The following is a 13,052-nucleotide window of genomic DNA, read 5'->3' as shown; positions in this document are numbered from 1 at the left end:
TTAGTATAGATAATGCATTTAAGCCGAAATCAGTGCACAAGGTTAACCGTGACGTATATACTATACAAAAAAGCAATTTATGATAATGACTTAAGGAATCGGCAAATGCAATCTTGAAACCGTTGACGTTTCACTGGGATTAGTTATTTAATCATTTTTATTTGGCAGCTATTAACAGGATATAGATTCTTTATCAACCATCAAATTATATGGGATTCAGGTTATTTGATCATAGAAAATACATGTTAGAGATTAGTGAACTTTTACTTACCTACAAGTTTGTACGGAACCCTCGGTACGCGAGTCCGACACGCACTTGGCCGGTTTTTTAAATGCATTTGGACGTTGTGATATGTTTAAGCGATTTTCGATATAACCGCATACACGTAAGGACCGTCGATTTATAGAATATAAATACTTACTCCATTCAGTATTCGAAATCAACTCTGACGTGATTTACCAAGTAGTCGCAGTAATGGATCCCGCAGAGGTTTTAATGGAAGAAGCGAAAGCGCGCCAGAAGCCGATCCTGGAAGCGGCAGCTCGCGGTGACTCGGAGATACAGCGGTTCTTCAGCGGCACGACCGCCTTCGTCACTGGCGGCACCGGCTTTCTCGGGAAACTGCTCATCGAGAAACTGATCAGGTGATATAGCAAATACAACCTAATTCATCCAGAGGCATCATAATTCTACTCTGAAAGTATAAACCGAGAATCGATAAACCATAACATTCAGAAATATAATATTATAGTTGTATCAATTTATTTCCAGATCTTGTGATGTAAAAAAGATTTACGTCATATCAAGACTGAAAAAGGGAATATCAAGTAAAGAAAGAATCAGTGCTTTACTAAAAGATTGTGTAAGTACTTAAATTAGATCTTTAAACAATCGTGCTCTAATATCTGGCTCGCTGAAGCATCTAATAAAATTGTCTAAATCAGAGCTCTTTTATTTTACTCATGTCGCCTAAAGTCACTACTAATTTTGGTTTTATGTTTAAGGACACAAATAATGTTCAGCCTGAAGTTTGATAAGCGATGGTTGAAACTATAGAAGTACCGATTCATTGAATTTAAATCCTGATACGATGAATGATAACAAAAGAAACAAACATGAAGTATATATACGTGATAGAAGTATAACCACGATGTTTTTTCAATAATCAAGAACAATAGAAAATAATATTATTACGATTTCAGGTATTTGATACCCTTCGCGAAATAAATCCAGATTTTGGAAATAAAATAGAACCAATCGAAGGAGATGTGGCGGAATTACATCTCGGCCTTAGCGTCCAAAGTTGGGTCAACATAGCCGAAGAGGTAACCAGCTTCTCATGGCCCTTACAATACAGCCTAGTTTTCAGGCAATGATAGTATGCGATTTATATTGTACTAGCTTTTGCCCGCGGCTCCGCCCGCGTTATAAAGTTTTTCGGGTTAAAGTTTTCCGTTATAAAAGTCACGCTATATATTTTCCCGGAAGCCTGTGTTCTTCCCAGGGTCTCAAACTGTCTCCATACCAAATTTTATCCTAATACGTTGGGTAGTTTTTGAGTTTAACACGTTGGGGTAGACCGATGCAGCGGGGGACTTTGTTTAATGATATATTTTTGTAGAACTTTTTAAGAGGAACAATCCCGTCATACATTATTGTTGCATAACTTTAACCGTTTACGCAGCGCACGCAACAGAAGCTCTCAAAACTAATAAATTGTCTCCGTTTTTGCATCATGTTTCATTACTGCTCCGCTCCTATTGGTCATAGCGTGACGATATATATATAACCTATAGCACTCCAGGAACAAAGGGCTATCCAACACAAAAAGAATTATTCAGTTCAAACTCCTAGTTTCTGAGATTAGCCATTACTGCTCTGCTCCTATTGGTCATAGCGTGATGATATATAGCCTATAGCACTTCACGAACAAAGGGCTATCCAACACAAAATGATTTTTTTAGTTCGAACCGGTAGTTCCTGAGATTAGCCATTACTGCTCCACTCCTATTGGGTATAGCGTGATGATATATAGCCTATAGCACTCCACGGACAAAGGGCTATCCAACGCAAAAAGAATTTTTCAGTTCGGACCGATAGTTCCTGAGATTAGGCATTACTGCTCCGCTCCTATTGGGTATAGCGTGATGATACATAGCCTATAGCACTCCACGAACATAGGGCTATCCAACGCAAAAAGAATTTTTCAGTTTGGACCGGTAGTTCCTGAGATTAGCCATTACTGCTCCGCTCCTATTGGGTATAGCGTGATGATATATAGCTTATAGCACTCCACGAACAAAGGGCTATCCAACACAAAAAGATTTTTTGAGTTTGGACCGGTAGTTCCTGAGATTAGCCATTACTGCTCCGCTCCTATTGGGTATAGCGTGATGATATATAGCCTATAGCACTCCACGGACAAAGGGCTATCCAACGCAAAAAGAATTTTTCAGTTTGGACCGGTAGTTCCTGAGATTAGCGCGTTCAAACAAACAAACAAACAAACTCTTCAGCTTTATATAATAGTATAGATGACTTTTTCTTTAAAAAATCTACCGTACAAAACTCACATTACAGTTGAAGTGCATATCTCCATCAGAAGCTCCAACATTCATATTTACTTCACAGTCTCAAAATACCCACGTCGTTCATCAATCTTTGATATTATATTATTACAGAATATTTTTCTGTTCAGGTTGATGTTATATTCCACATGGCAGCTACCACTAGATTCGACGAGACTTTACGTAAAGCGACTCTGATCAATGTGCGTGGTTCCAGGGAAATACTTGCTCTAGCGAAGCAGTGTAAAAAGCTAAAGTATGTTGCAATTTCTCTTGTAATATAGAAGCCCTCCAGCTCATATAATACAGAGCTGATGCTATTATAATCAGGCATTAGTGTTCTTGAATAAATTTGTAATTCATTTTAAAATATGATAAATAATTGAAGGGGACAAAATATTACTGGTGGTAGGCCTCTCATATATGAGAGTCCGCCTGGGTAGGTACCACCGCAATGTCTATTTCTGCCGCCAAGCAACAGTGTGTAGTCATTGTTGTGTTCCGGTTTAAAGGACATTGTAGCCAGTGTGACTACTGGACATAAGCAGACTTGCGTCTCAGGATGGCGAGCGCAGTGGAATACCAAACAATATTTTGTATCTCAAGGTGTTGAATAGTGTTACTACTGTTTATGGGCGGTCGTATCGTTTACCATCAGGCGAACGGCAAGAACGTCTCGTCATTCAGAGCAATAAAAAAAAATGCGTCACCAATATCTTTAACACTGTATATTTAATAATAATGAAATGTTTAGCCTGTTTTCTAATTATATATGCTTAATGTAGGAATTTGTATTAACGATTTAGTGGTAATTGACAAATATTTTCATAATTTATTCATAATGAATTCCGAAATCGATATGTTTTCATATTGCAAGTTTGTAGGAACAACATTTCATTCTATAACCTGATAGTTCATGTGTATCGCTCGTATAATACCAAACATCATGACGTTATGAATGGCAGATTTGAATTATACTCAAGCGAATTAATTCCTGTTCTACATCTAATTAACCCGGAACCAATGTTCAGGAATACAATCTAGTTTTTATGCTTGTATATTTTATAATTAGCTTTAAATTTGATTGTAATCTGTTTTGCGTCTTTTTTTTTTATTAAATAAATAAATAAAGCACCGCGATAGAATCCGAAAATTAGTTTCGCGTAAACATAAGAAATCATTAAATAAATAAACCCAAAAAACCGGCTGCCAGACTTAAAAATACCTACTGCGAGCTCATTCTGCGTAGATCAGACCGTCAATAGCTAAAACTATTTAAGTTTTTGTATAATTGTATAATGTAGGTAGATATTGTAACTTTGACTTTTCGGACGACCAACCGTGACCATGAATGCTGCAAAGTCTTCAAAACATCGACAGAAAATAATAATATAAAAAAAACGCAATAAAATGCAGAAAATTGTTTCATTTCTAATGTGAAGGCACGAAATGCACGTTTTGGGGTAGGAATAAACTTGGCGAATGTAACTGCATCTGTACGTACTTCTTCAAATAAACTGACATAAGCTCATATAAATGATTCCAGATCATTCGTGTACGTATCGACAGCATACTGTCAAGCGACTCGAGACAGAATCAAATCATATGTGTTGGAACAGTTCTACCCCAGCCCAATTCACCCGGATGCGTTGATAGGCATGGCGGAGAGCATGGCAGATGAAAGGCTGGTCTCCATCACGAAGGAGTAAGTAGAGATATTCATATTTGTGTAGTAACAAGGTTATTTTAGTTTTTAATAACACTCTTATTGTTTTAAGTTTTTATTTTATAAAATCAACCACGGATACCAATGGTCCAAACATAAGGGGCCTCAAGGGGCACAGGGGAGAGGAGGGCTCTCTCTTTTTAAAACGTCAGCTGTCACACTTGACAGCTGACACCTCTACCTGACAATTGCAGGACCACAGACTCAACCATGCTACATTCTGTCCATAGCCAATTTACATCTTTCTTTAACAATGACTGTAATGGTGCTGCAATCTCAGCTAATTTGTCAATAAATTTTCTTAAATAATTAACCATTCCCAAAAATATTTATAATTCTTTCTTATTATTTGGACTCTTGATATTTAAAATCGCTTTTACACGATCAGGATCAATTTTTATTCCAACTTTAGAAAAAATATGAGTAAGCAATTTTACTTCCTTTAATTAATACTGAAATTTTCGTTTGTTAAATTGAACACTATGTAACTCTGCTCTTTCAAATACTATCTTTAATATTATGTCATGCTCAACTTCATTGTCAGCGCAAATCAATAGGTCATCACAATATATTACTACTCCTAAAATACCCCAAATGCTCTTTCACTATATTTTTGAAAAACTTCTGGAACTACTGATATTCCAAATGGCAATCTCAAAAACTTATAGCACCCCAGAGGATTGCTAAATGTGCAAAAATCTGTTGAATTATTTTCAAGTCAAATGTTATAGAAATCATCGGATAAATCAACTACTGAAAAAATAGATTTATTACATAATTTAGCAATTAATTCTTCCAAAGTGGGAATGAGATGATATTCTCTAATTAGTACTTTATTTAATTCCCTAGGATCTAAAAAAAATCTCTAGTTACCATTACTTTTTTCTATTATAACTAAATTGCTTACAAAAGATTTTGGATGTTCTACCTTCTCAACAATCTGGTGTTCCACAAGACTTATGAGCTTAGCTGCCAGACGATCCATTAACACAAGTGGAACTCGTCGTGGTGGCTTAACTGCTTTTTTTTTTTTTACGCGGGGAAAAAACGCGTTATCGCTACCACCACTCGGAGGGTCAGTGGAATGGTTATGTTGGTTTCACCAGTCTTACAGCCCAATGTCGACACTCGGGAGTATAACATCATCCAAGCGAGCGTTGGACCGAGTCCCTAACCCTTGTATAAACTACACCAGCATACCAACCCCAAACCCGCGGTGGCCTTCTTCGGCGCATACGGGACGGCCCCGGGGTATCTTGTTGCACTAAGATAGCTGCTGTGAACCGTCCCAGCGCGATACCGCATTGCGGCACCTCTCTAATTGAAGGGGCTAAGATGCCCCTCATGCTGAATGACTCCTTTGGAGTCTACGATATCGGGAGACCTACTACCCGCATTGTCGTCCACCTCAGAGTCGCTGTAGTCGAGCGAGCAGCCCCCCACTTTTCGCCCGCGACTCGCTCTAAGCCCCAATTAGTCGGCTCTTACGACAGGCAGGGGATACCGTGGCGGAATTCTTTAGATGCCCCGAGCCACAGGGCTCGTGGTGGCTCAATTACTGGCCTTGCCTGAATGTGTAGTTCCAACGATATTTCAAATACACCAATTCTCTGAAAAAGTTTAGCATATTAATTAATAATAATGTCCTTTTCTACATTGTCTATCTGACCTATGCTATCTATGCTATTAATATTATTATTTAATAATTCTAACTTCAACAATGTATCCAATCCTAAAATAGGTTTTACAATCTCTTTTATTATTATGAATACAGTCATAATTTTTTTACCCTAGTTTATTATTGTTAATTTATTTTTACCAAGTGGTTTAATCTTGGTGCCCCTAAAAGCCTCTAATATAATATTAATCTCAGACCATTCAAGGTTATCGTCACAGACTATTTGTTTTAACTGGTTTAATGATAAGACATTTACTTGTGAACCGGTATCACATTTGAATTTTATAATTTGGTTTTCAACCTTAATGACTTCTAACCACTCATTATTTTTAATATTATTACCTATCGAATAACAAACTTTAACTAGTCATGAATCTTGTACTAAATTATTACTCATTACAACATCAATCTTTTCTAAGTCATGTACACTTTTATTCTTACATCCAGTAGCAAAATGATTTAATTTATGACAAATATTACATGTTTTTCCATAAGCAGGGCACTGCCTCGGGCCATGTATCCGACTACATTTTAAGCACTGATAAAAGTTTCTGCTAAAATTGTTATTAAATTGTTTATTTCTGCTTAAATTATTATTGTACTTAACTTCTTTATTACTAGAGTTATGACGTTGATGGTTGGATATAGTATCCACATTCAATGAAAGGTTGACCTGCTTCTGGATGGCTCTGGCATGCTCTCTTGACAGCTCTGCAGCTCTGCACTTGTTCACTGCCTTATCCAACAGAATCCAACAGAAACTTTTGGAAATAAGTGAGGTCACTTATTTCCAAAAGTTTCTGTTGTAGATGTTTGTCTGTGATGCCCATGACTATTCTGTCTCTTAAAATTCTGTCTTCTAAATCTTTAAATTACAAATTTTAGGAGTTTCTTAATATTGGAGTAAAACTATCAAAACTTTCACCTACTTCTTGTATCCGGTTACTGAAGTTAAATGTATTGATCACTTCATTTTGCGTTGGTGAACAATATTCATTGAACGCTTCGAGTATTTTCTCATATTTTGTAGGTTAATTGACGGTTGGCCAAACACTTACACGTTCACAAAAGCAGTGACGGAGGAACTTGTACGCAGCAACCTCGGAGATATACCAGCTTGTGTAGTAAGGCCGCCTATCGGTAAATATGCTAGGTTTTCATTTTTTTATATTTATAATGCTATTTATTTTTAATAATATTATGCTATTTATATTAAATAATTAATCATTTTAAATAAATAGCATTTTTTATTCAAATTAAAAAATAAAGTTAGTACTTCCCTAATAGGGAAAGTGGACAGGTTTTAAGCCTCCGAATATCTTACTATCGACGCGATGAATCTCTGGGTGTCTTTCCACATGTTCCAGTTACCGAGTAGTAGACATCGGTTTTCCTCTAAAAAATTTGTATAGAATTGTATCGCTATAACAAGCAATCTAAGTGTGAGGGCTATACAAATTTGTACGGTTATTCCGTAACCGGGACGTTTAAGGTGACACTTATTCCTTTGCCATTCATGCTTTTTCAACCGTAATATTATGAATACACACAGTCAACGTGGAATGCATTCAGATGCGCTTGCGCACTAATTTTGTTTTCCGTTAATATTTATTTTTATCCGCAGAGCATAGGTCTGCAATCGATCATCTACTGATATAGTGCATTTCAGTGTTAGGTGCGTATACTGAACCATCGCCCGGGTGGATTGACCCGTCCTGTGTTTACGGAGCCGCTGGGGTTAGTCATTTAATGATATTCATAATTTCTGGTTGATTCCTTTTTTCGCTATTTTATTATTCATTTTTTTATTATCCGTGAGTAACCATCTTACTAAAAGAAGGTTCCAGTTGGAAACCAGCGTCACGTACGCTCAAGCCGGCATTTTGTGATGAACTGACACCCTTTTTGACACCATCATGTGTTGCACGTTGCCTAAACCCTTTATATGTACTCATTGACCAATCTCGAGTAATTAATTACTATGTAAATTTCCAGATTGTAAGTTTCGATTGCATAAAAAAAGCTGAACCAATATCACCATCTTGGTTCAAGGACTCGTCCCTAATCGCACTGGAATAATAACTCCATTGATGTTCGGGTGCTGCAGTTGTGCCTTTGAGTCTCTTTTGATGGTTAAAGCAAGATACAATGCTATTTAATTTCAGATGCTCCTAAACGTTATAATTGGAGTATCCCACGTGATGCTCAGAGAAAACATAGATTTATGCGTTATGCCAGCTGATTTCGTCACCAATGCTATCATCGCCTCTGCTGTGGAAACTCGCAACAGACACGACAACGACGACAAACAACTGAAAGTCTACACTATCAGCAGCGGATCCAAGTTTAATATCAGTAAATTATTTCACTTAAAATAGTTTAGTGTGAAAAATTATTATCGACACAGCCAAGTTAATTATTAAAATTGATGCAGGCTTAAATTCCGTGAGATGGGTCCAAACTAAGAACAAAAATGGTGAACACTTCACTTGTGGTAGGTTTCTCATATTTGCGTCCGCCTGGGTAGGTACAACCGCAATGTCTACTTCTATCGCCAAGCAACAGTGGGAAGTCACTGTTGTGTTCCGGTTTGAAAGACATTAAAACCAGTGTGACTACTGGACATAATAAGACTTAACATTTCACATGTCTCAGGATGGCGAGCGCAGTGAAATCCCTAACAATACTTTATAATTCAAGATGTTGGATGGTGTTTCTACTGTCTATGAGCGGTCATATCACCTACCATCAGGCGAACGGCAAGCTAGTCTCTCCATTCGAAGCTATAAAAAACAATAAGCATTTATTTACAAGGATAAATAGAATAATTCTACCATGTAATTAAGCCGAAATTCTATTTTTTTATTTTATGATATTCCAGATGCAAATCTGGAAGTGGCGATAGCCTAGTTGGTTGTGGAACGGACTGCCGAGACAAATGGCCGTAGGTTCGAAACTCAATCGCCCTGTGGGTTGAGAGCGTCTGGCGAATTCCACCACGGTATCCCCGTATCATCTGCCTGTCGTAAAGGCTACTAGGCTACAGTAAGCTATCGGGGGGTCGTCAACGAGCGGCTGGGGGCCGTACACCCTTAGTGTACATAGTGCACATCTCGCACATTGCGATGACCGCCACACCGACCGGATGCGCGGGGGCTTCTGAGAATACCCCCCGCCTTCCTCATAGGAGACGGGCCGCAACAGGCACAAATGCGCAGGACCAGCTGCGGACGACGACTCAGACACTTCTATCAGAGGAAGCCGTCCTTAATGCGCTGAAGAGAGCCACCGCGGAGTTTTAGTTGGTTTGCCGTGCGTTGTATATAGGTTAGGGACTCCGCCCGGCGGTCATCTGAAGGTCATCATCAAATCCGAGCGGTTCAACGCCGGGTCGTAAGGCACGGTAATCCTAACATAACCACCTAGTCGCCCCCATGAAGGCTGGGCGGTAGTGATAAGGCACTATCTCCACGAAACAAAAATAAAAAAGGTTCGAAACCTAAGGGCACACATCTCTGACTTTTCTAAATATTATGTGTGTATTCTTTGTGAATAATCGCTGGCTTTAACGGTGAAAGAAAACACCGTGAGGAAACCTGCATACCTGAGTAGTTCTCTATAGGGATTTCGAGAGTGTGTGAAGTCTACCAATCTGCACTAGGCCAGCGTGGTGGACTAAGGCCTAATCCCTCTCAGTATTAGAAGAAGCCCGTGCCCAACTGTGTGACAGTGTATACAGAGCTAATATTATTATGTATTATTATTATTTATATTCCAGATGCTGGCAACAAAATCCTCCGTACTCACCGAATGAGATCTCTCGCATCTCCTAAATCTGTTTGGTATTGCGGGTTTGTGGAAACCAGCAACAAATTCATCTTTCGGCTTCTATACTGGATGCTGCACTATATACCTGCGTACTTCGTTGACACGCTGGTCTTTTATTACGATTGAAACTGCCTGCGGGAATACCTTCGTAAGTTTTGGTAAAAACTAATGCAAAATCATTCATTTTAAAATATATATAACACCACAAGCCATTTACTATCAAATGTAAACAATTTTAATTCCAAAAATACTTCTTAAAGTATTCAAATGCTTATTTCCAGGGTCATGAAAGTATACACTAAAATTTACAAGACAACTTTGGTGCTGTCGTACTTTTGACCAACGAGTGGACCTTCAAGGATGGCAACACCGTCGACTTGTACAACAGGCTGTCCATAACAGATAAAGTCCTGTTCAACTTTAATATGACACCTCTTCTGTATGAGGACTTACTCGTGACCTATTTTCTTGGATTTCGTAAATACATCGTCAAGGACAATTTAGAAAACACTAAAAAAGGCGTCAGAATGCAATTTTGGTTTAAAATTGCCAGCTTTTTATACTTCGCTATCATTGGCTATTTTTTGTTCAAATTATTTTATACTATATACAACACTGTCCAATTGTGATCAAAATACATTAATGATATTGATAATACTGTTTTATTCAATAAGGAGCTATGGGTTAGATTCCTGTACCCTAATTCATCTGACCAAGTAAATGTCAAGAAAATATTTATTTGTCGCGGGCAGTTTCAAAGTGACACACGGTCGACATCTCCGTACCTACGATCCGGCACAGATAATCACCCAAACAGCCATGCCCGGTGAATATCTATGGCAACCGAAAATTTGCCGCACTGTGGTACCTGTTCAGCCATTCAGCAAAGACAGGTCGCACTGCCGTGATGGTCCGGGGCCTCAAGCCCAAGATGCCATTCCTCCATGGCGTCTCGACTTAAAGGCCCTCATGGCCTCTACCATCTTCAGGGTTGGGCGTTGCTCGCGACTGAACACCTACTCCCGCTAATGAAATACACCAAACAGGTTTGGTGGCCAAATGATGTTTTACTTAACCATCATTGGCCCATTTACACAGTTAGACCACAAAATAAAACTAATCTTCAAATATTACGATCATTTAATTATCCAATAAATAAGAATCCAAAAGACCGGCTGCCAAATCACCTCTACTGATACTGTAACTTAGACTTTTTTGAACAGATATTGTTACTTTGACTTTTCGTACGAACAAACCCTCCGGTCCACCTCGTAGCCATGACGGCTGCAAACACTTCGACACGTCCGGAGAAAATAATATATAGAAGAGAGAGAGACGTATCGAACATTAAATTTCGTGGGTAATTAATTGCATGCCCCATCGAGGTCACAGGAAACACCTTGTAATGAAACACTTAACAATAGGTACAGAGGGTTTGAAATGCAAAGACCTAATTATAACAAAATTAACAAGTTTAACACCGTTTCACGTAAACCAATCGGCAGTGCTTTATATACAACAGGTTATTTTTACAACAGGTTATTAGTACATATAGTGCACAAGTATATTATATAGTATACTAACGTGTCAGAAACACTAGTTTTTGCTCACAGCTACCCCTGCGTGAAATAATTTCCTAGGATAAAAGTCTCACAATATAATTCCCAGGATAGAAAGTAGCCTATATTCTTCCGAAGGTCTCAAAGTATCTCCACAGCAATTTTCATCGAAATCCATTGAGTACTTTTTTTTATTGCTTTGAATGACGAAACAAACTTGCCATTAGCCTGATGGTAAGCGATACGACCGCCCACATACAGTAGAAACACCATCCAACACCTTGAATTACAAAGAATTGTTTGGTATCCCACTGCGCTCGTCATCCTGAGACATGAGATCTTAATTCTTATTATGTCCAGTAGTTACACTGGCTATAATGTCCTTCAAACTGGAACACAACAGTAACTACCCACTGCTGCTTGGCGGCAGAAATAGACATTGCGGTGGTACCGACACAGGCGAACTCTCACATATGAGAGACCTATCACCAGTATTTTAATTTATATTTTCGAGTTTATTGCATTTAGACAGGCAGACAGATATGGTGAGGGACTTTGTTGTATAATATACTAGCTTAACTCGCGTCTTCGCTTCCGTAAAGGTGTTTTCCGAGATAAATGTAGCCTATGTCTGTCCCAGCCTCACAAACTATCTCCATAGCAAATTTCATCGAAATCCGATGTGAAGTTTTAAAGTTTATCGCGTTTAGATGACAACGAGATGTGACAGGGGACTATATTTTGTAATATATACAAAACAAATTAACAGGAACAGTTCCCTCATACATGATTGTTGCGTAACTTTAATCGTTTACGCCGCGCACGCAATAACAAACAATAACTCAAAAGGAAGGGTAATCATTTTTCCCCGTTTTTGTAACATCTACATTGATACTCTGCTCCTATTAGTCATAGCGTGATGGTACGTAGCCTAAAATCTCCCTCGATAAATGGGATATCCAACAGTAAACTTAGATTCAGTAAATTCAAATTTTTCAATTCGTACCTGTTGTCCGTGTAATTAACGCGTTCGAACAAACTCTTCAGCTTTTTTACAATAGTAAAAAGTATCCTATGTCTGTCTCCTGGTACTAAGCTACCCCCACATTCCACGGCAATTTTCAGCCAAATCGGTTCAGCCGTTCTTGAGTTATGAATTGTGTAACTAACACAACTTTCTTTTATATATATAGATATCTATAATTAATTTAAGCCGAAATCGGTGCAAAAGGTTAACCGTGGTGTATATTTTGTATTCAAAACTACTTATCATAATGACTTAAGGAATCGCCACATGCAATATTGAAACTATCGACATTTTCACTGGCATTAGTTATTTAATTATATTTATTTTATCTTCCCACTTTATTATTCTTCTATAAACTTATAGCATTTATCCCTCGCAGTGTAGCAACTGCTAATGATGCACAAAACTTATTTCCGTCTTATTACTATATTTAGGGAGGTTTTATCGCTAATTCGGCAGCTCAGACCAATCTCGCAATTACTGTGTAAATTTCTATAGTTTAGATGTAAACATCTGAACCAATATCGTGGTAACCTTGCCCCTAATCACGCGTCTACACTATCAGCAGCGGATCCAGTTTTAATACAGGTATTGCAAAACAAAGCAGTACCTGGATATCCTGTTTATTACACTCATCTTAAAAAGCAATTATATCTGAGCGGCTGA

At 38.2% G+C, this 13,052-nt stretch overlaps 1 protein-coding gene across 1 annotated transcript in view; it reads left to right on the top strand.

Moving 5' to 3' along the window:
* The first annotated feature begins 381 nt into the window (after positions 1 to 381).
* Positions 382 to 13,052, top strand: part of LOC115454091 (fatty acyl-CoA reductase wat) — a 14,322-nt gene continuing 1,651 nt past the window's right edge. Inside the window, exons 1-8 of the mRNA XM_037441480.1 lie at positions 382 to 645; positions 773 to 863; positions 1,204 to 1,326; positions 2,700 to 2,824; positions 4,115 to 4,273; positions 7,003 to 7,112; positions 7,642 to 7,709; positions 8,138 to 8,327. Coding sequence (XP_037297377.1) covers positions 476 to 645; positions 773 to 863; positions 1,204 to 1,326; positions 2,700 to 2,824; positions 4,115 to 4,273; positions 7,003 to 7,112; positions 7,642 to 7,709; positions 8,138 to 8,327 — 1,036 coding nt within the window. The 5' untranslated portion in view covers positions 382 to 475. The remainder of the gene's footprint in view (positions 646 to 772; positions 864 to 1,203; positions 1,327 to 2,699; positions 2,825 to 4,114; positions 4,274 to 7,002; positions 7,113 to 7,641; positions 7,710 to 8,137; positions 8,328 to 13,052) is intronic.

Source organism: Manduca sexta, chromosome 22 (assembly GCF_014839805.1).
Source record: "Manduca sexta isolate Smith_Timp_Sample1 chromosome 22, JHU_Msex_v1.0, whole genome shotgun sequence".
In the NCBI taxonomy this organism is placed as follows: Eukaryota; Metazoa; Arthropoda; class Insecta; order Lepidoptera; family Sphingidae; genus Manduca; species Manduca sexta.
This window is presented reverse-complemented; position numbering and strand designations above follow the sequence as displayed.